The sequence below is a fragment of the Patiria miniata genome, unplaced genomic scaffold (assembly GCF_015706575.1).
Source record: "Patiria miniata isolate m_02_andy unplaced genomic scaffold, ASM1570657v1 HiC_scaffold_22, whole genome shotgun sequence".
In the NCBI taxonomy this organism is placed as follows: Eukaryota; Metazoa; Echinodermata; class Asteroidea; order Valvatida; family Asterinidae; genus Patiria; species Patiria miniata.
In genome coordinates this window covers 5530108-5552896 of record NW_024037061.1, presented here as the reverse complement: position 1 = coordinate 5552896, position 22789 = coordinate 5530108, and the positions used below count along the sequence as shown (strand labels likewise).

General features: G+C 39.3%; 1 protein-coding gene and 1 long non-coding RNA gene across 2 annotated transcripts; both read left to right on the top strand.

Moving 5' to 3' along the window:
• Positions 1-4672: 4672 nt before the first annotated feature.
• Positions 4673-16415, top strand: LOC119730667 (b(0,+)-type amino acid transporter 1-like). The gene is made up of 8 exons (XM_038203659.1): positions 4673-4915; positions 6090-6335; positions 7083-7208; positions 8127-8232; positions 8467-8511; positions 10242-10365; positions 10776-10879; positions 16412-16415. The coding sequence occupies exons 1-8, from the start codon at positions 4738-4740 to the stop codon at positions 16413-16415; spliced, it is 933 nt and encodes a 310-aa protein (XP_038059587.1). The 5' UTR covers positions 4673-4737.
• Positions 16413-17486, top strand: LOC119730978. The gene is made up of 2 exons (XR_005271410.1): positions 16413-16580; positions 16801-17486. It is a non-coding gene; the product is annotated as an uncharacterized LOC119730978 (long non-coding RNA).
• The last annotated feature ends 5303 nt before the right edge of the window (positions 17487-22789 follow it).

The following is a 22789-nucleotide window of genomic DNA, read 5'->3' as shown; positions in this document are numbered from 1 at the left end:
GTAGACTTGTCTCAGTGATTTTTGTTCTGCTTTAGGGGAAGTTGGACACATGCATTTTCAAATATATATCACACGTTTTTATTCTACAAGCCACTTTGGGAACTATTTTAAATCTGATCAACTTTAAACTCAGCATAGTCATTAACCATCATCTGAAGATGTATGCCGAAACTTTTCGTCATCGTGACGTCATCAGGGGTCACGTGACATCTATTTATAGATTCAATTTTTACAGCCTTATAACTATAGAACTATTTGACCAATTGATCTCACATTTGGTAGTTATACAGACAGGGAAGTGTTATAAATGAAATTGATATGTCAAGGTCACGTGACCTTCACTTCCGGTTTTACCGGAAGTGGTTATTTTAGACCCCTATATCATATCTCATGAATTATTAATCTGATTGGGTTGAAACTTCACATTGATACAAAGCTATATTGACAGATAATTATATTGCATTATTATTTATACTCGCACTTAATTATTGTCATGTTATGACGTCATGAATATTTAATGAGGCAATCTTTACAGTCCTATAACTATAGAACCATTTGACCGATTGATCTCAAACCTGGCAGGTATACAGACTGGGAAGTGTTACAGATAAATATTGGTATATCCGGGTCATGTGACCTCTACTTCCGGTGTTACCGGAAGTGTTAAATTAAGACCCTATTTATCATATCTAATGAATTAGAAATTTAATTGGGTTGACACCTTATATTAGTATTAAGCAACATTAAAGGATAAATATGTAGCATTATTATTAATGGGCAGTTTAATGTTTTCATGTTATGACGTCATGAATATTTAATGAGGCAATCTTTATAGTCCTTTAACTATAAAACTATTCGACCGATTGATCTCAAACTTGGTAAATATATAGACAGGGAAGGGTAATAAATGAAAATGTATATGTCAAGGTCTCGTGACCTTTACTTCCGGTTTTTACCGGAAGTGCAATTATGTAAGATAATAATTTCAATTTTAAAAGTTAGATATTTTTGCAAAAATCATTTCATTATTTTCTATTATCCAATAGACAATCAAAAACAAGTTGGGAACAGCTCTGTGGTTGTTCAGTTACAACCACATCTAGTTTTTTCTTTTTCCACTTTTCCCATAGGTTTTGTACACGTTTTTATTCTACAAGCCACTTTGGCAATTATTTTAAATCCGATCAACTTTAAACTCAGCATAGTTATTAACCATCATCTGAGGATGTATGCCGAAACTTTTCGTCATGCTGACGTCATCACGTGATTTATTATAGAATTTTGAATATTTAATTTTTCCCATAGACTTTGTACACAGAAATTAAAAAAAAAATATCAATTTTCAGAGGGCATTTTCGACTCTTTGCCAGTTATTCATTTACACCAATCTTTGTCCAAGCAAAGACCCTAATTCAAACACCATTGTGTAATGATGACGTCATGATGACGTCATCCGGTGTTTATCTATAGGCAATTAAATTGTGACAATTTTAATATTTAACTAGAAATTGTGGTTGTGAACAACCACAGAGCTGTTCCCAATATTGATTATCTGTTGGACCCATAGACATACAAGTAGAGATCTATGTCTGTTTGCAACAGAAGATAGGGCTTTTCCGCATTATGATTTGTTTTTATCAATAATACGTCCCTGACTATGCATGATCATAAAATCTGTCAAAGTTACCTGGAAATCGGCTAAAATGATGACGTCATCATTACACAATGTTGTTTGAATTAGGGTCTTTGCTTGGACAAAGATTGGTGTAAATGAATTACTGGCAAAGAGTCGAAAATGCCCTCTTAAAATTGACATTTTAAAAAAAAATTCTGTGTACAAAGTCTATGGGAAAAATTAAATATTCAAAATTCTATAATAAATCACGTGATGACGTCAGCGTAACAAAAAGTTTCGGCACACATCCTCAGATGATGATTAATAACTATGCTGAGTTTAAAGTTGATCGGATTTAAAATAATTGCCAAAGTGGCTTGTAGAATAGAAACGTGTACAAAACCTATGGGGAAAAGTGGAAAAAGAAAAAAAAAAAAAAAAAGGAAAAAAAAAAACTTTAACGAAAACAATAGCTGTTCCCAATTGAAATTGGGAACAGCTAAAAATGCATAAGAAATCAACCGTACGCGTCCGCAGCATTATGTTGCCGGCAAGTGGTAGAATAGGTTAAGGTCTTTATTTTATTCAGTGTGCGTGAAATCACGTGACCTTTGCTTCCGGTCGAAAAAGGCCAAAACCGGAAGTGGCTTATTATTTAAAAGTGGTAACAGATATGAACTTGCTTTTAACGTTGTTAGTCTCTTGACTGATAGTATTCTTCAAATCATCTACCGATGACGTCATGCAATCTTCGAGCGCCCTCTAGCGACAGGTTGAAAATTTTCAAAAATGTATTTTGAATAGATGTCTGTGGCGAAGTTTGTCGGAATCGCCTAAATATTGGTGTATATAATGACCTTGACCCACTTAAGAGGTGTGCGAAGTTTTAGGTGTATGACGTCATCAGACCGGAAGTTATATTGAAAAGACCCTTTTTCCTTAGAAAATTCCTGAAAAATCAACCATGGCAGTTTTTATATTAGTTTTTACTTTAATTGTCGATTTAAGGGTAGGTCTAAAACATTTCAAAGCTTCGAGGCAATAAGCAAACTCGGACATGCCCTGCGCACGCTTCAAACTTCAGGTTGACAATACTTCTGCTTTAAAACATGCACAGGACGTCCATAATGTACATGTACATGCACGTACGTTGTACGTATTATTGATAAAAACAAATCATAATGCGGAAAAGCCCTATGTTCTGTTGCAAACAGACATAGATCTCTACTTATATGTCTATTGGTTCAACAGACATTCAATATTGGGAACAGCTCTGTGGTTGTTCACAACCACAATTTCTAGTTTTTCTTTCTTCTTCTTTTTGTCGCCTAAATCTCCAAGACTTTGTACACGTTTTTTTTCTCAGTGCCACTTTTGGCATTAATCTTTGTGAAGCATCATTAAAACTTACCACAGGCATAGTCCCTATAGCAAAGTTGTATGCCGAAGAGTGACGTCATCATGACGTCACCATGAGTCACGTGACGTCATCACAAATGTGCATATTTTAAAGTCCTATATCTCCAAAACTGCAAGTCCGATTGGGTTGAAACTTGGTTTGTAGATAGGCCGGGATGTGTTATAGGTAAAAATTGAAATGACGTCACCATGACGTCATTGTGTGATTTTATATTGATTTTTAAAATTTAGATTTGAAGATTAGCACTATATCTCTCGAACCCAACATGCTAAATTCCAAATTCTTTTTTTATTATGTTTGTTAGGTAATAGGTATATGTACTTAATGGATAGATAGATAATAGTACTAGTAAGCAAAATCCGAAATGACGTCATAATGACGTCATCGGCTGATTTTTTATGATTTTTTTATATTTACAATTTCATCCGCTTTCAATATTTAACACTTCCTTTCATTGGATTGACAAGCTTGGTACAAACCAAGACCACAATGCAAAAATGTGCATTGACAAGTGTTATCAAGATGATGTCATCGCAGGGCATGTGGCGTTATCATAAAGATGCATTTTTTAAAGTCTCATATTGACAAAAACTACCAGTCCGAATGGGTCAAAATTGCGTGCAAAGGTAGTCCGATACGTTTGATTTAATATGGATCAATTTTTTTGAGGATAATATATCCCACAGACGCTACATGATAAACTAAAAAATTCTTGTACCGTATACTTTGAAACGTTGTACATGAATAGTCGTTGTACATGAATAGTCTGGGACGTGTTATTGATTTAAAAAAAAGCATAATGCGGAAAAGCCCTATGTTCTATTGTAAACAGACATAGATTTGTAGTTTTGTTTAGTGTTTCTTATCAATTTTGTTTTATCAATTTGTTTTAAGGAAATTGTAAACCTAATGTGACAATGATACATCAATTCCCAGTCGTCAGTTGTGTACGAAGTATATAACGCAGAATGCAGTTGAACCTTCAAGTTGAGATAAACATCTTAATAATTGCTCTACACGGGACCATAATGCTGACCAAGGGATGTAAAGGGTATGTGTGCGGCGTATTGTGTGTTGCGTAACTAATAATAACCACTCCTCACAGATTAATAGATGCAGTGAAGTGGCAATAATGTCAGTTAGTCCTGGGCTCCACCCAGTGTAACAGATACCTACTTTATCTCAGATAAGAGCCCAGAGGCGCTAATGGACCGATCCAGTAAGCCCCTCCCACTGCGCTCGTGGGCAAATTAACACGTGCTCCTCTCCAATGCCACACTGCGTTTTCCTGCCGCGCGCATCATACGCGCGTGCACGCATGTCGGACTTTTGTGCACGCATGTCGGACATAAATCACGGCTGTGATTGGTCAGAATACCATGGGGCGGTGCTTACTGGATCGGTCCATTACCCCACAAATGCATTAAATTGGGCTCGGTTCTGTAATGACATTTTTGGACACCACGCACCGCAACATAAAATATTAACATGTAGTCTAACACACATATATCGATGAGCACCTGAATCAGAAGAACGTGCTCATCTGGTGTTTGTTCTAGGTATAGTTTAATCGAATGCATTTAAACTAAACGTATAGTTTGCTGTATATTTTCTGCAGGCCAGGAATGGGAGGAAAGGTCCAGGAGAGACCGGAAGTGGAGGAAGTTCAGACTCATTGAATTCCTCTGTTGAAATTGAAAGCATGGAAAACACTGTCCAGCTGCAGAGGGAGGTTGGATTAGTCCGAGCGGTATCTCTGATCGTAGGAATGATGATTGGATCTGGGATCTTCATCTCACCGAAAGGTGTTCTCCTTTCAGCCAGCAGTGTGGGCATGAGTCTGGTGATATGGTTCCTCTGCGCTGTGATATCTTCGTTAGGTAGCATTCAACTTCGATGTCTCTTGAGAATCGGCCATATTTTGAGCTAATAAGGAGCTTTGTACAACTGGTAGAAACTCTAGTTTATAGAAGCAGCTTCGTGCTTCTACTTCAAATTTAACATCAATTATTAACGTCCGTTTGCACCATGGTTCGCACCAATAACGACGTCATCAAAGCGCCCTCATTCGCTCAAATATTGTCCAATTGATAAGATTCCTTTCTTATCTGAACTCTTCAAAATAATTGCGTCATTCTGACCTTATCCCAAGCACCGTCATTTTGACGTTTGAACGTACTCAGACTCAGCCTGTCTGATTTTGCGAACGTATTGCAGGTGTCACGCGCAATGTGGGAATCTGGGAAAATTCGGAATTTGCCCAAATTCCAACCCTGCGCGGCAAAGTGGGAATGCTTTTCCCAAATTAATTGTCTTATTACGAGACCAGGGCAACGTGGGAATTTCGTTCAAATGAAATTTGCCATAAAGCGATGTTCAAAGTACCCATTAATATTATTCCCACATTGCCCTACTACAGAACCTGGGCAAATTACGGGCAATTGTGATGTAATTTGCTATATATTTGCTTTATGTTATATATATAATTCCGACTTTGCCATGGTTAAGTAACTTAAGTAACGGCGCAATGTAGGAATATTACCAATGGGTAATTTTAGCACCTCTTATCAATAGCAAATTAAATCGAAATTGACCGAAATTCCCACTTTGTCCGGGTTCGAAGTTGCACAATGTGGGAATATTACCCATGGGTAAATTCCACACCTTAACGTAGTACAGAGGGGCATCAAATTAACAGAATTTCCACTTTGCCCAGGTTCATTAGTAGCACAATGTGGAAATAACTATGGGTAATTTTAACATCCTTTCGTACAATTATCCATATGTAAGTTTTGGATGCATTCCTACTTTGCCAGGCAGTATTGGAATTCCCACTTTGCCCAGCTGGACAAAGTAGGAATTCCAACATTGCGCGGATTTTCACTTTGCCCGCGACACAGGCACCCATATAAAATACACGTTGGTTTGCTAGACTGGTGCCGGGGCACGGAGAAATCGTCCTTGTCCAGTAGAGGGAACCCCTTCCTTTATATTATAATTAAGCAGCGACATATGTACTTTTTCAGTTTTCATTATTGTATTTATTGTATTCAGGTGGGATGTGTTTTGCTGAACTAGGTGCAGTAGTGCCACTAGCTGGAGGTCCATATCAATACGTGCTGCATGCCTATGGTAACCTACCTGGCTTCATGGTTGCATGGTCTCTGGTAGTTATTATGAAGCCAGGTAGTGTTGCCTTGACAGCTATCACCTTGGGAACCTATATATCTGATTACGTCGTCGCTGGTGATTGTGCTCCTCCTAGGGAAGCGGTCCAACTCTTTGCTATTCTCACAGTCAGTAAGTATCGTTATGATGGCTATGTTTGGGAATTTGATTGAGCAAAATGGTTTTAGACTGATTGGATAATAAGGTGGAGTCATAATTCTATGACCTCTATACTAACTGGACTGCCTGCTACAAGCTGAGTGCCCTAAGCACATTGAAGCAACTAATCTGCCATCTTGGATCCCCAAAACGTCACCCCGGAATTTCATGTCCGTCATGCTGCCATTGAGTTTTCCCTAATAATCACATTCTTCCAACACAATCAGTTCATGTGGATGTTGGCCATTCATAGGATTGGGACTTTCTAAATCTCAAAAACCTTTCAGAGAATAAAATTCCTATTATTATTTTTGATGCCTTAACGTGAAGAAGAAACCAATACTAGCAACTCCTTAAACAAAATCGTGTACTGCACGTGCGTAATGGGTAACACAAAATGGCAGACGGAAGTTCCAATGCGTGGTCATGGTCAGCCAGTTCACGTTGGTGAAATGAAGGATTTTTTTTAGACAGTTAACAAACTGTGAGCGACAGTAACATTAGATGTACATGTTCTGATTGTAAATTTGAAGAATTCTTAACAGAAGGGCTAGAGGTAATTTGTCTTTTCACTTTAATAAATCGTCTCAAGGAAGTGTTATTGTCAGTCTGGCAAGGCATGTCTTCAAAGACACCAAGTAACTTTTGGCAAGCAATTTAGGGTAAATTGCATTTCTACAATATTCTGAGATCAAATTTTACATTTTCTGAACGCCGTAGTGTTGATTGCATTCGTCAACTGTGTGGGTGTTCGACTAGCCAGTGGAATATCTGTGGTCTTCGCAGGAGCAAAAGTCATTGCCCTCATGGTTATCATCATCGCTGGTCTCGTCAAAGTATTCCAAGGTAACTTAAAATTCAGATTAAAATGTGTGTTACTTCATTTTCCCAACAAACTGCATGGCTGTATTTACCTTAGGGCCTGTAGTAGCCTGCAGTCAAAATGTACTACATGTATTTTTACTTATACTTAAAAAGGGCCTAACTTGAAACCAGTTACTCGATGGGGTCTACCCGATGTTAGCCAATGCCTATGTGCCGCAAATCATACCGATGTTCAATTCCCCAAAATCTTTAGGGTATAGGGTTAGGGTTAGGGTTAGGGTTGGGGAACATAGATATTGGAGAACATAGGTATGCCCCCGTTAACGAAGTACAGCGAAAAGTATGTCTTTCACATAGAAATAAATTAGTTTCTGGGGAATCAGTCGATTATATGTGTTTGTTCATGGATGCTAGCTCAAATTAATAGTAATTATGTTGCTTAAGAACTGAACTGAACACACAGCGAGTTTTGGAAATGAAGCAAATCAACTCAGCCGTGTTTTGATAGGTTAACTTAGATCAATTCGGGCGTTTTACAATGCAGTGCGCCACCTAGTGTTTGCCACGGAGAGTTTATTATACAATTCTGGAAGATTGTCGACAAGTTGGCAGCGCGGGCTATTTGAATTTGTTTTTCTAAGCGTATGATTCGAGTATCTGTTTGCCCTTTTACTTTCTATTTATCAATACGTGTTGGTTGTAAGGCGGCAGAACGCTATGTCCCAATCTGTAACAAATTATCTCAAGTTGTCTACTGACACTCATTCAAATGGGCCATGTAAAACATGAAAAATTGACTCTTCATGGCAAACTCTTGGCGGCACACTGCATCGTGCATCGCCCGAACTCAGCTAGCTTATGAATTACGAAGTCGGGGATATCCATAAATCGGAGCAGCACATCTCCAGGTCTTGATCCGCTGTGATACCTTGTTTTCAGGTCAGACGGAGTATTTAGACCCATCGGTGTCATTTGAAGGTTCCAGTACGCAGTTCCTAGGCTATGGGCTAGCATTCTACTATGGCTTCTGGGCGTATGGCGGGTGGTGAGTATTCGTCAAATGCTTGGGTTATTACGGTAATTAATTTATGTGAGCAAAGACAGTGTTGTGTTACATTTCATTTCAATTCTTATCTTCAATCGAAGTTGTACTGCAAACAACACTTGCGTACTCTACATTAAACTAAAATGCTTACAAAGTGAGATATAGTTTTGTAATGGTGAAAATAGGGTGTGAAAACAATTTGAAAATGTTCTCCTTTCCTGTCATTACTCGAAGGGATATACTGAACAGTATAACAGAGGAGCTGAGAAATCCAAGCAGGTTGGTCATAAAAATATTCCTGTTACACCCTTATTTTTACAGTGGTCCAACTGATGTTGGGACTGTCCCAACAATGGTTGAGCCTGTCCCAACATTACTTGGGACAAGCCAAACTAATGTTGGGACCATAGCCATAGTAGGGATGTAACGTTTCCCCTCATTAAAATCTTCTCTTCATCAAGGCCCATTTAGTTTGAACAACGATAAGTATAAAGCAACACAGCAGCAGCAGATGGTCAGCAGGCTATAGCAATAGCAGCAACATCAATCATGCATAGTTTGTCGTTGCCATTTTGCAATTATTTGGCATGAAATTGCTGCCATCCTCGTCACAAAATAATGTTTGAGATAGCTAATAATAGGGCAGCCCTACATTAAAGGGAAAATACAACACTTGCAAACATCAAAAAATAAAACTACCAAATCATTTTGAAATACCTTGCTGGACTGTTAGTGAATGACAGTGTAAAGCATCCTGTAAAATCATGGCGCCTGGTATAACTGTCATTTTCAAGAAAAGTGGTATTTTTGTATCAATTTCCAACGCTGATCGGACGATCAGCGTTGGAAAAAACTGGCTTTTTTTTCAAATACTGGCCCCAATTGACCATCGCACTTGTTTGCAATCGATTACAAACCTATGAACGGGTACGAGCCAGCTAGATTGGTTCCCTGACCTTACAATTCCCCAATGTATGTAAACTGCTCTATTTCTTCTTATATGGAGTCAGGGAACCAGACTACTGGAAAATGATAGTAGTTCTTGTTTTTATAGCATTTTCGAACCCAAAACCTCAAAAAAGTCAGTGTAACTATATTTGCTATATATTTGTAACCCCCCAATTCCATCCATTTCCGAAAATTACAGCAAAAGCAAATGATGTATATTCCCTTTAATTAAAGAGATTACAGATCCGACTACCCACCGGCATTAATAAGTGAGGGTTTAATAGTCTGTGGGCTTGCGGGGGGCCATATTCATTTTGGGTAAACTCTTTTGAAACTCTCAGGATCACGTATAGATTCCTCAACAAGTTCAAAGCCATTTTGTTTCTTACCATGTAAAGGGCGGGGCTATGACATATAAAATGGGGACACATCCTGCCAATCAATAGATAGGCCTTATCCCTTTTTCTCTGCTTCGTGTATGGACAGAAGACCAAAGCGATACATCAAATGAAAGAAATTCAGTTATATTGCGCATGTTTAACATGGCGTAAACAGTAGAAAACCATAGACATGTAATATTAGATGTAGAAAACAGGCCGGTTGACAAGTTTTCCCATACCACTAATTCGCTATGGGCGTATACTGAAGCAGTTTGAGTTGCAAGTCAGGTTCTCGGACTTTATTTTTCCTTGAAAAAGAATCCTCCAAACCACAATTTGGTAAAAGAAATATGTTCCAAATAAGTAACAAACCTGTCTTAGAGGAAAAAATAGATGTAAAGAAGAAGAATAAACAATCCCATGGGAATGGAACTCACACCGTCTGCTTTGTAATGCAGTGCAGTATCCACTACACTACAGCAGTGACTCGACCGAGATGGTAGAGTGTGTAAGTATTAGGGTATGTCGTAGTATATAGTGTAGGCTGCCCTCCTGCATAATTCTATATAGTAGCGAATATGTGGTATAAAAAATAAATCGTGGCCCGTTGTGTTTGCCGCCACCAAGCGTCTCAATAGTTTCCCTTTAAAGGGTGTGTTTGTTCCAATTTGACAATTTCAGGAATATTCCGCTGGCTATCGGTATCGCTATACCTGTTGTGACAACGATTTACCTACTGACTAACATCGCATATTTCACCACACTCTCCCCGACTAAGCTACTGGCTTCAAGCGCTGTTGCAGTGGTAAGTATATCATTCCAATGGGAGACTTTTAAGACGTTTGGTGGCAAAAGGCACACCTGTCCTTTTCTATTATTTTCGTCATTTTACACAGGTGCAAATTAGATTAAACACGACGCAAACAGTTGAAAAGGACTGTTGTGTTGCTTCCAGCAAGCGTCTCAAAAACCTCCCATTCTTATACATCACGTAGCTTTGCCTTTTTTTTTTAAGAAAGGTAATTAATCATAAAGTTTACCAACATTGTCAGTTTCTGAGTGTAGATTTAGTAAGAATTTTTCAGAAACATTCGTGAAAAAAAGCTTACTGCATACAGATGGTATTCAGTTCGCTTCCCTTCTATAATGCGAATGGCGCGTCCAATTTCATTTTTTGGTGATAATAATAGCGCCTTCTTGTTTTTCTGATCGCAGACATTTGCCGAGCGAACCCTTGGCTCTATGGCTTGGGTTATTCCCTTGGGTGTGTGCATCTCTACGTTTGGTCATCTACTCGGTAGCATCCTTGCCACCCCAAGGTATTCCAATGGTGACATAGGGCATTGTCCGATGCAAAGTTGGTATGGAATGTGTTGTTAACTCTATTTGTTGGAACTGTTTTCCTACGAGGATTTGTATACATGTATCTGTTTGGCTTGATCGGTGAATCTGCGCTATCGGTAGATATCGTGCCGCCATCGGCCGATGGCTCAGCGACAGTCGCTCGCCTTTCTTTTGCGCGCTGTGAAGGATTGTTATGAAAAGGGCGAGTCAAGGTTGGGATTTCCTGCAGGATCGAACGATCGCACAAATGCATTTGTGTTACCGTGTTCGATTACTTCCCTTGCGCTTACTCGTGCAAGCGCCACTGCGTTCGACTCTCACATGACGTCTTGCACTTACTCGAGCATGGCCCAAGTAACCGTCCCGTTGAGCCGGTTACTTGGATAAGTAGCCTAAAAGGCCATGCTTAACCCTACGCGCCGTGAAAACTGAATTATCCCATATAAGTAGTGAACACAAAACAGAATCACCATTCGTTCTTATGAATAATTCATTTGCCATAATTCCAAACCCCTTTTTACCTAGTAGTCATGAATTTCTTGAGTATGTCCATAATAAGTTATTCTGTACATGTACCGAAATTCATTATTTTTCGTCACTCGATGGTCGAGATCTTAGGGGGAAGGCGGTATCCGCCCCCGGCTGAGAGATGGTCAAAATAACCCGGCCCTTTTAGTGTTAAATATGGCTGATTTGTATCACTATAGAAGACTGGCAGAAATTTCACACGTGGTGTCAACTTCAATGTCACCTTCAATGAATTATTTACAACCAATCCACTTTAAAAAGGGGCTTTCGATATTTAACGTCATGGGCGTCGCGGGGGAGGGGGGGGGGGGCAAAGGGGGGCACTTGCCCCCCCCCTTGCCCCCCCCCCGAAAAGCCAAAAAAAGGAAGAAAAAAAAAGAGGCGCGAAGTCATAGTGGTGTACAAGTTTTTTATTCATTATGACCGCATACGTCACTCGTACGTCCTCGATCGAGTGGTCCGCCGTATTGCGCATGTGCAACCTTCCCCGATTTAGAGGTACGAGTAAGCGGGGGGGGGGGGGGGGAGAACGGGTAATCGAACAAGCTCTTCGAGATCGGGTGATAGCGCGGCCACCACCAATCGCCCATTTTTTTTACATTGAATAGGATAACCTTTGCAGCCGGAAGAGAAGGTCATATGTTGAAGGTTTTGTCAATGATCAATGTGAAGCGGTATACGCCACTTCCGGCGATATTCTTGCAGGTCAGTATATGTTGATTGGGTGATGGGGTACCACACACGGCACCAGGTCACTGATTTCATTCCTGGATTTTGTTGGTGATCGGGCGCAACCCGTTTAACGTTTTCAGATTGCTAGGGTTTTTCGTTCTTCTTTTCCTTGTTTCTTTTTTTTTTGGGGGGGGGGGAATAATTCTCTTGGTTTTTTTTGTAATAGCGATAACGCATCTTTGATTGCCGACGACAAAATCGTCAGACCTTTTCTTTCCGGGGTAACCAGAGGGTCAAAGGTGCATTAGCAATTAGACATTATTAGGTTTGTAAAGTAATGAGAAACAAGAGATGGGCTTATTGTCGTGTAACGTAGTCACGCCACAGCGCCCTCAGGAGAGCATAACTGGTAGATTTATACAACGAGTGAAAGCATGAGAAGCAAACGGACGCGAGCCTCAAATTAAAAACAAACTCAAATTTCATGTAAACTGTTCAGACACGGGATAATAATCAAACCTGGTATGAACTTGAATCCTGGACCAAATCGTTAAAATGTTTGTGACTTCATCTGTGCGTCTAAACGGAGAATTAAAATTCCTACCCATCATTTCAATTTGTGTCTGACCACTATGTTCGTAGCACAAAATAATAATAATGTCTGGAAAATTGTTGACTATAGATGTTTAATTATTGTGACTTCATCAAACCGAAAGTAAGGTAATAGCAATACAATTCATTTGAAATTAAAATTTAAATATTTTAAGTTTTATTTTTCACTTCATGATGAACTTCAATCGTCTCTGAACTAAATCAGTATTCATTCAACTTTAGTTGGAAATGCCCAATAATATAGCCGCTACCGATCACCCTGTGTTTTTGTAGCTCAAACAAACGCACATGTCATGTTTCATTTTTTTGTAGCCTTTTATTTTTTTGACGATTTTCTGAACCTATCTTGTTCACAATAAATATAAATTACCCCTCGAAGTGTAATTTGCTTGTTACAGGATTTATCCCCAAGAGATCATGACTTTAGCTGGCTCGGGTTGTAATATTTTGACTTGTGTTATGTTATTTGTGTTCTGTTCTACTAGTGTTCATTCGTTTTGAACGTACGCAAGACGGGCATTTACGTTTCAGCCAATGAAAAGCTTTGCTTGCCACGCTCCACCCACAGCTACCGCCCACCGTGACCGTCCACAGCCTTACTTTTATTATTCAAATTGTTTGCTGCATGCAATAGGATTCCAACTCGTTGAGCGGTACAAAAATCTAAATAACCAAAGAGGATCTCTTACAATGAAAGCTGTCTGACACAATGCCTGCTGAATCTTTCTATCGAAGCAATTTTGCAAGTACATGTACATTGTACATGATGTGTTTTGAACAAAATCTAGTCGGCAAGGCCCCCCAAAAAAGTCTCCGGTTTCTGGTATGCGTGCGCGTCGCCGTAGCCATGCGCGTCGGCAAAATGAAAAGGTATTTTCAATGAAAGATGATGTCTCAAAACCGCCAAACTCACTGGTTTGACTGGAATCCTGCTGCTGCACAATTTTATTGTGTTTTTAGATGGGCTTATGATCGAGAATAAGCTTTATGTGGCCTCTCTGGTCTCTCATAATATTTGCACTAAGTTTAGTCGGGCACCATTTGCAGTCATCAGCCGACATTTGAAGCAAAAAGAACAGGTAAAAAAAACCTCTTTTTTTGTCCTAAAGCAAACAGAATTACTCACGTAATTAGTTTAGTGCAGGTATATAAATTCAAACTGCAGGGAGTCCTCTCGGCATTTAAGCCTTCTGTATACATACTGCCTTTAGTCATGGATCCCGTGGCCACAATCATGTTCCTTTCTATGTTATTACTTGCTGTTATTGATAAGTTTACCCCCTGTTGATTTTTTTCTCGACGAAGAGCTGGCTTTTCTTTGGAATTATTTCAACACTCTGTTTATGGGTTTTCTCTGCACGGGCATATTTTGTTTGCCTGCACCTTTGCCAAGATTGCGCTACAATAGAAACTATTCTGAAGGCTTACGTAGGGTACAGCATACAGTCAGTATTCAGATTAACAATACACTTGAAATGTAAGGAAAGAAAAAGGCTAAGGCAGAGTACGACTGCTATAGACACCATTATAAAGGCTTACGTAGGGTACAGTCAGTATTCAGATTAACAATACACTTGAAACGCAAGGAAAGAATAAGGCTTAGGCAGGGTACGAGCGCTACAATAGACACTATTATAAGGGCTTACGTAGGGTACAGTCAGTATTCAGATTAACAATACACTTGAAACGCAAGGAAAGAATAAGGCTTAGGCAGGGTACGAGCGCTACAATATACACTATTATAAGGGCTTACGTAGGGTACAGTCAGTATTCAGATTTACAATACACTTGGCACGTAAGGAAAGAATAAGGCTAAGGCAGGGTACGAGCGCTACAATAGAAACTATGTAGGATTAAAAAGGCTTACGTAGGGAACAGTCAGTATTCAGATTAACAATACACTCGGAACGCAAGGAAATAATAAGGCTAAGGCAGGGTACGAGCGCTACTTAGAACAACAATAAAAATGGTACATAGGATTATAAATGCCTACGCAGGGTACAGTCAGTATTCAGATTAACAAGACATATACATTGCTAAAGGCCACGTACCGTCGGGTTCTGTCACCCTGAAAGCAAGACGAAAGTGAGGCACGATATGGGGAACGTTCGACAAATGTGCCCGTGTGAATATCAATGATGAGGAAAGGGGAACTGGTTTTAATGCATATCGCCATAAGTTTATAAACAAAGAAGAGGTTTATGGAGTAAATCATAGGTTTATAGAGTAAATCACAGTAAATCAAGAAATATTTGTATGTACCGTATTTTTATCATATTCTTTTCATAACTAAAAACGAAAAAACTGCAGCAAACTGTTTAAAGAGTACAATGACCTGAAACTACAATCAACAAACTTAGCTGACCCATCATTCGGCAAGTCCTTCCAATTTTTATTTATAATTATTTATTTATAATACATCTTTTATTTTGTTAATTTCAGTTTTTATTCATCGGAGATTATACGATAGAGCTTCAAAGAAGCAGAGATTTGTTTGAGTTTACTTTATTGACAGGAAAGAGGGTTGACAAACTTTGTCGAAAGATTTCAACATGAGTTTGAGTTGTACGTGCACTATAGTATCCTATATACGTATACACGTACATGTACAACATTTCCAGTGCATTTCTTCATCACGTCATGTGTCGCCTATGGGTACAGCACTATACAACTCCACTTTATTGTTCCCGATCCTGCCACTTAGAATGTTCTTTTGTTATGTTTAAATTTGTACCGCTCAACGACTTGTAATCCTCTTGCATTGTTATCGTGATTAATAGAAGCACCGAACAATTTGAATAATAAAAGTAAGGCGGTGGACGGTCACGGTGGGCGGTAACTGTGGGTGGAGCGTGGCAAGCACAGCTTTTCATTGGCTGAGACGTAAATGCCCGTCATGCGTACGTTCAAAACGAATGAACACTACTTTGTCAATAACAAGGTTTCAATAACACGTTTTCACACGTATACCTCCAATCATACTTTACCTACAAATTTATTGTCTTTCAGGCCACTCTATCGATTGTTTTCATCCTCCTTGGGGACTTCAAATCGATTCTCATTTTCTCTGGCTTCGTCAACTACATCTTCGACGGGGTTACATTTATGGCCGTTCTGATTTTACGACGGAAGTACCCGAATAAACCAAGACCATTCAGGGCAAGTAATGACTTAATCTGAGCTATGATTAATGATTGCCTGGTCTAGATAAAATGAGTTATTTATTTTTTACTCGGGTCCCGTACACAAGCTTCGGTTACTTGGAATGTAACTGCTTTGGGGGCTGATTGTTTAAATTGTCTCATTAATTTCTAGACGTATTTTCAGAAATTTTGGCTTTTTTGTGTCGGTTTGCTATGAGTTGACTAAATTGGCAGGTAAATTTAAATGTGGATTGAAGTCTCCAGAAATGAAGAGTTAATAATCCATAGGCCTAAGTGCAAGCCCAAGAAGTGTTTCAAACATTGATTTAGTAAGAATCTTATGAGGGAAAAAAGATTAATTCCTGGGCTCAATCAGTGGAAATTATCTTAGCTTAGTGTGTGCATGTCAACATTCGGAAAAGTATTCGGTAACATCCTTCGGTGATATTCCTATTAACTAAGGGTTTAAAGCAAGAAAGGGAGCCTTAATTCCTTACATTTTTCTCAAAGAATTTATTATTAATTTGTTCTGTTTTTCCTTGCCTACTTCAGGTGAATATCTTGATACCTATCATCGCGACTGTCGTCTGCGTGTTTATGATCTTGGCGCCATTAATTTCCGATCCTACCTGGGAGTACCTGTACGCCTTTGTAGTAATGGCCATTGGTCTCGTGGTCTACCTCGTATTCGTCTGGGGGAAAAGACACCTACCCTTCATGAGTAAGAAATGCCGTCTATGTGCATCTGGAACAATATAAACATCAACAGTTTTGACATTGTGTATCAAGTTGTCCAACGCGTTGTAGAATCGTGTCATTCATGTATTAATATACTTTACCGCTTTACACTTCATTTAACAGTTTGGTCGAAGACTTGCTGTCATTATGACATTTTGTTATTCATTATTCGTTATTTCTTATCTCCTATTGGTCTATTTTAGATCACGTGACACTGTTTCTGCAGAAGTTCCTTCTTGTCACAACGTCAACGGAGGATTCTAGCATTCACGAATAACGAAAACAGCACCGGGTCACTTAAATAAGTGGATAAGATAACTCTTCAAAGATTCACACTATATGTTATTGCCTTAAACAGCATTTGTTATGGTGAAATCACAGTATTCAATGTTTTTTTTTTTCAACATGACCCTGTTTATTAACTGTACTTGTTGTAAGATTAGCACTGTAAACTTGGGCCTACATGCTCTGTAAGTATAAATGAGGTTTGAAACTATTATTCGTGATGTCATTGTTTAACAGAAAAGTGCCTTTACTAAGTTCTGCTATTTACCGAGAAATTTTACGTTTTTCTGCCTAATTTCTACTGCATTCATGCAAGTTAATGTTATACGAAAGGTCTCATAAATCAATCGACTATTTCACAATCTGCTTTAATATGGAGATTATTTTGCATTCCTGATAAGAAAAAGGTTTCCGTAAGATAATCTGTGAAGCAATCTATGAAATAATTTTTGAAAAAAAGAAAACAACTGTAAACTTTTCTGCTTCAAACGTTAAGGTTCCAATTATGTTTTGTCTGCTTTGAAGATTGTTTTATAGAAGTGTTACAGGATTAAACGAGAAGTGTTAGGCCTAAAATAAAGCAAAATCACTCCTGGAACATTAACATTGAAGTAGATTACTCAAGCTGTATTAACATTTAGAAGGCGCAACACTCAAATATTTATACTTGTTCCTGTATATATGATGAAAGCACTCTACAGGGTGTATATAAAAAAAAGGTAATCCAAAATCAATCGGCTCATATGTAAAAGTAAGAAAATGGTAGAATGTCAAAGTGGTTTCATCTTTAAGGTTATTTCATTAGCTTTTAATTGATTCCATAATAATACCTCTTAGTCACAGATGACTCATCACCGTGCTTTAAAAACAAAGGCAAAAACCCTCTTTATCCAAGTTTACTGAAATATGTGGTGAGTTAAGTCGTCAGAGAAGTCAGCCCTGTCGCAGCTGTTAACAGTGCGTTAACAGGGGCCGGCCTTTGATGGAGATGTTGTTGCTAAAAGTGGTACCTTATATTGTCCATAAATTATTAATCATTCCCAAAGATTTCCCTTTTCATCACAAACTAGCAATGACGTATCAAAAATCGGTAAAGCATAGCTTGTAATGGGGATAGCCAAAGCCATGCCAAGTTTGGCAAACGCCCAGGCTAATTAGTTTTGAGGACACTATTGCATTTTGTAGTTATTATTTTAACGAGTAAACACAAAATCCTTGAAATTTTTGATTTAATTATGAATCATGATACTCCGTTGTACGCTCAAACACTTTCAACATGTCTCTCTCCTCACACTCAACACATAATCCACTGCGACTGCGCACTTTTTGGACAGCTCAATTCGCCACTGAATCAGATTAATTTTGAAGAGGTGTTTGGCTATGTGATGATAAACAACATCTCTGGAACGATCAATCATTCATGGAAAACATTATTATGTACCATTTTATGCAACAACATTATCTGTCGCACCCTTTTAAGGCACTGTCCACAGTGACAGCGCATTCTTTCGACAGCTTAACTCACCACTTCAAAAACGCCTTTGTATTGCAATCAATGGTGCTCAGGTTTATGTGACTAAAAAGGTGTAATTATGGTATCAATTGAAAGCTATTGAACTACCCTTTAAGATCAATTAAGACCAATTTGACAGTCAACAATTTCCAAATGTTTATGTATTAGCCGATTGATTTTGGATTACCCTTTTCTTATACACCCTGTATACGTGTACATGATTTTCATCCTAGCTCATCTCCACGAGGATGCTATTGGGGTTTCTTTTAGCAATCTATTTGAACCCAAAACTGCATTGACTGAAACAAGTACATTGTAATATCAATAAATGTCCATATTTTCCCGATTTTCTACAAGTAAACAGAAACGGTAAAACATCACGTTTGACAGTAAAATATGGGGTATATATCTCACAATATGGCAACTGCCAACCTTGGGCCACGTCTGACCCGGATGGGAACAGACCTCTGCATTTCCAACCAGCTGTCAGGTCTGGGCCAGTTCTGGCTGCCACTGGCTAGCCAGTCCTGGCCCAGGTCTGGCCCGGGTGTGAACCAGCCTTGGGCCAACCAGCTGTCAGGTCTCGGCCAGTTCTGGATGCCTCTGGCTACCCAGCCCTGGCCCAGGTCTGGCTCGGGTGAGCAATAACACGCCTGGACCAGGGCTGACAAGGGTTGGCTCAGGACTTCCCAGGGCTTGAGTCCAACCGGTTTTAAACAGAGACAGAGGGGTTCACCCCTGCATTAATTATCCCATAGACACTAGTGCCCATACTTGGAAAACCTCACTACTCGGAAACCTCACAGATATTTCAGCTGCACAGAAAAATGATGATAAACATGTCATCTTCCATTTTCTTACTAACATTGTATTTTTTGGTGGGTTTACCATTGACTTTTGGAGATATTCTCATCCAAAAAATACGACCCTAATTTACCCTAAAGCAGCAAGTAGCCATCTTGCAAAACAATCCCTCCACAACATGGCAAAATAGCGTCACTTTCGAGCCCAATTGCACCCAAAATCCGCAGAATTGGAAGCCCAAGTCTGGGCCAAAGGTTCATTGCCATATCTCTTCAATTTCCAATTTTATGGCTCTCAGAACTCTATAATATATTTAGAGGGTGCAACTTTTATTCGTTTATGCCTATTTACTGGTTCGCATCCAGAGTGTTTAAATCAGTCAAGCAGATAATATAATAAATACCTTTTTTCGGTCAAAAAAATCCAAACTTTTCCCTCTAAAAGTCCAAACAAGTCAAAAATTTTAAATTTTCAACGATTTCGTTCAAAATTTTACTTCAAGTTTTCCATCATTTTTGGGGTAAGTTGGATTCTAATTAAGTATTGCGTAGATAATGTAAGGGACATAGAAGAGGTTGGTTGATATTATTATTGTCTAACAGATTGATTCTTATAGATTTGAGGGTGTTTGTTTTGTGTGAAAGTGTCAAAACTTTTCTAGAGTTGAATGACCGTTTTCGTACACATTCACTGCACAATGCATTAATGGCGACAATAGTTCAGCATTGTGTACGTAGTGTGCGTATGCACATCACAACGTTGAATCTCAGCCACACTGTGGAATTATTCGCTTTATTTTGAAATGCTGTTCGTGTATGTCGTATTGTTTATGGGTGCACGGGACTTTTTTATGATAGAAGATATTTCCTTAAATATGTTTTACGTGTATTCTATTTGTATTTTTATGTATTCTAATTTATAGCTGAGACTTTGCTGAGACTGTCAAGTCACAAGCTTTGAAGTTTGACATCTCAAGTGCATTGTAGTTACAGGCCTTCTCTATATCAGGGTAAGACTGTGATATCTCATTGTATGCTGGATTAATTAGTCATCCTATTTAGTATTATTTTGGAGTGATCATTACGCCTGTCACTAAAACAACTATATTATTTATAGTTTATGCTGTATAATTAAAATACCTGTTGTTTATAATAACATTAATTTAATCCAATGACTTTGGGACAAGACTCCCAAACGTTTAAGATCAATTCATTTTATTCATGATCAACAGGGTCTTCTCCTTGGTCTTCTTTTTCATTCAAGGGACTCCATTTTGGTCTTCCCCTGTTTCTCATTTGGATCTTCATTTGGATTATTGTGTACAATTGGAGAAAGTGAATTTAATTAAAACTTGATAAAGTGAATCAGCATAAACAACTGTCTGTGTGTTCAAGTTCGATTCTCCTTGGTCTTCTTCTTCATTCAAGGGACTTCATTTGGGTCTTTCCCTGTTTCTCATTTGGATCTTTATTTGGCTTATTTTGTACAATTGGAGAAAGTGAATTTAATTAAAACTTGATAAAGTGAATCAGCATAAACAACTGTCTGCGTGTGTTCAAGTTCGATTCTTCTTGCTTTCCACCTTACTCTATCTTCATGTGGGTGAACCTGACCACCCTTATCATCGTCGGGGTTGCTACCTCGCGACAGTAATGTGTAAATTGTCTTATTGGGGATTAATGAATATATAATACAAGCATAGCTGTGCTTTAAAATGTGTCCCAGTTCAAAGTCGCAACGAAAAAAGAGTTTTTCTTACGTCTCTTTCCTTAACATGGCACTTTGTAAACTTTAAAGTCCCCAAATACTTAGCTGAGATTTTCAGTCTAGAATCATCTCTCGCTTTAACGATCACAGACGAGTCGTTTCACCCTCTTCAAAGTATTCCTTGCTGCCTGTCGTGTTCTGGCTGCGCATAGGCCAGGAACATGGTGCCGCACGAAGTTTCAATCATGCCAGTAATGGAACAGAAGGCAATGACAGGGTTGAGAACGGCTGAAGTGAGGTCACTGAGAACTATAATGTTTATGGCTACACTGGCCGGCAGCCAAGCCACGACAATTGCGAAGAAGTTACGATGAAGTAGGCCTACATGGTGGTTTTGTTGGCCGAGTGGTTCGGTCAAGGCTGCGGCGTGTTCTCATGGTTGCCTTCCTGCTCCGTCAGCTGCGCACGATCTTGAGGATGCTTCAGCATCAGTATTTCATCTCGTATCTTGCGCCGCTGTTGCCTAGCGATGCGAACGAGAGCAGCTTTCAGGAAAGTTACCGCGATCATACTGGGGAGGATTGTCAGATCCGACAGGACAACCATGGGCGTCGCCAGGATTTTTTCTAGAGGGGGACAAAACATTTTTTTGCCAAAAAATGCTTGTACTTCTCAACACATTCTCGATTTATCAGTTTAAGAGGGGGACAGGGACATTTTGCCCCCCCCCCCAACTCATTACATTTACACCACTTTGTCTTCGCGCCTCTTTTTCTTTTTTTTCTGTTCTTTTTTTTCTTCCTTTTTTTTTTTTTTTTTTGCTTTTCCAGGGGGGGGGGGGGCAAGTGCCTCCCTTGCCCCCCCCCTCGTGACGCCCATGAGGACAACCATGGGGATTTGAAAACCTTTCTCCTGCAGGAAACTGCTGTAGGACTCTCCGCTGTCGTCGTCAAAATTCAGCATGGCGGTGAGGAACACGGCAAGTCCGATGAACAGGGAAATGCACCAGGACGCACCGATCAGCGCGATGCAATGCCTGGGCGTCGCTAACCGGAGATACTGCAGGGGCCGGGATATCTTCAGGTACCGGTCAGCTGCTATTACCACCGAATTCAAGAAGAGCAGAGAGGTGCAAAGTAGGTAGAACTTATGGCTATTGCAAGTTTGAGCGAGGAGTAATTTATATTTGACATCGCGATCACAGACCACCATGAAATCAAAATTCCCAAGACGACCAAGGACACACAAAGACTTGCCATGAAATAGTTTGGAAACATGAAGGATGTGCTCCATGGCGATTGTGGCTATCATCAACCACACGTAGACAAGACTTGTTGCTACTGCGATGAAAATCATAAAGATGTAGCCGGCCAACAAGGCCGGATTGACTGGCTCATAGCTCACGGTTGACGCAGATGCATTCAAGATCACTTCTTCCTCGATAATTAGGCCTTCCTGACAGAATATAGTGTGATAACTATTCGGTACGACCGCATGATGCAATAACTAGATTCACCCGTACACGTCGTATATTATACGCTATCGCCGCGTTCTAAATTGTAAAGTGTCATGACAGGGCGTGCACGCACAGCACCGGGCTCTATCATAAATACATCATTCCATTTGTTTTAATGGCCTAATCAGGAATGACGGAGACAAAATTAGAACTGACTCTTTTATGGAGTTTCGGAGACAGTAGTTGGATTTTATAATGGGCCCTTTTTGTCAGTAAATAACAAACCACTTTACTGTAATCAATGCCAAGCTTTTGTCAGGCCGCTGTAAAGGCCACAGTCTTGAAAACAATCCAGTATCACATTACTCTGAATTACATTGTCCACAACCATAACACTGCAATGCTCACACAAGATACATTCATCCTC

What these genes read in the sequence shown, in the direction of transcription:
- LOC119730667 (XM_038203659.1), top strand. Translation starts at nt 4,738, where the DNA reads ATGGAAAACACTGTCCAGCTGCAGAGGGAGGTTGGATTAGTCCGAGCG. An exon ending in CTTTGCTATTCTCACAGTCA is followed by an intron (nt 6,336 to 7,082) that starts GTAAGTATCGTT and finishes TGAACGCCGTAG; the next exon opens with TGTTGATTGCATTCGTCAAC. An exon ending in TCTCGTCAAAGTATTCCAAG is followed by an intron (nt 7,209 to 8,126) that starts GTAACTTAAAAT and finishes CCTTGTTTTCAG; the next exon opens with GTCAGACGGAGTATTTAGAC.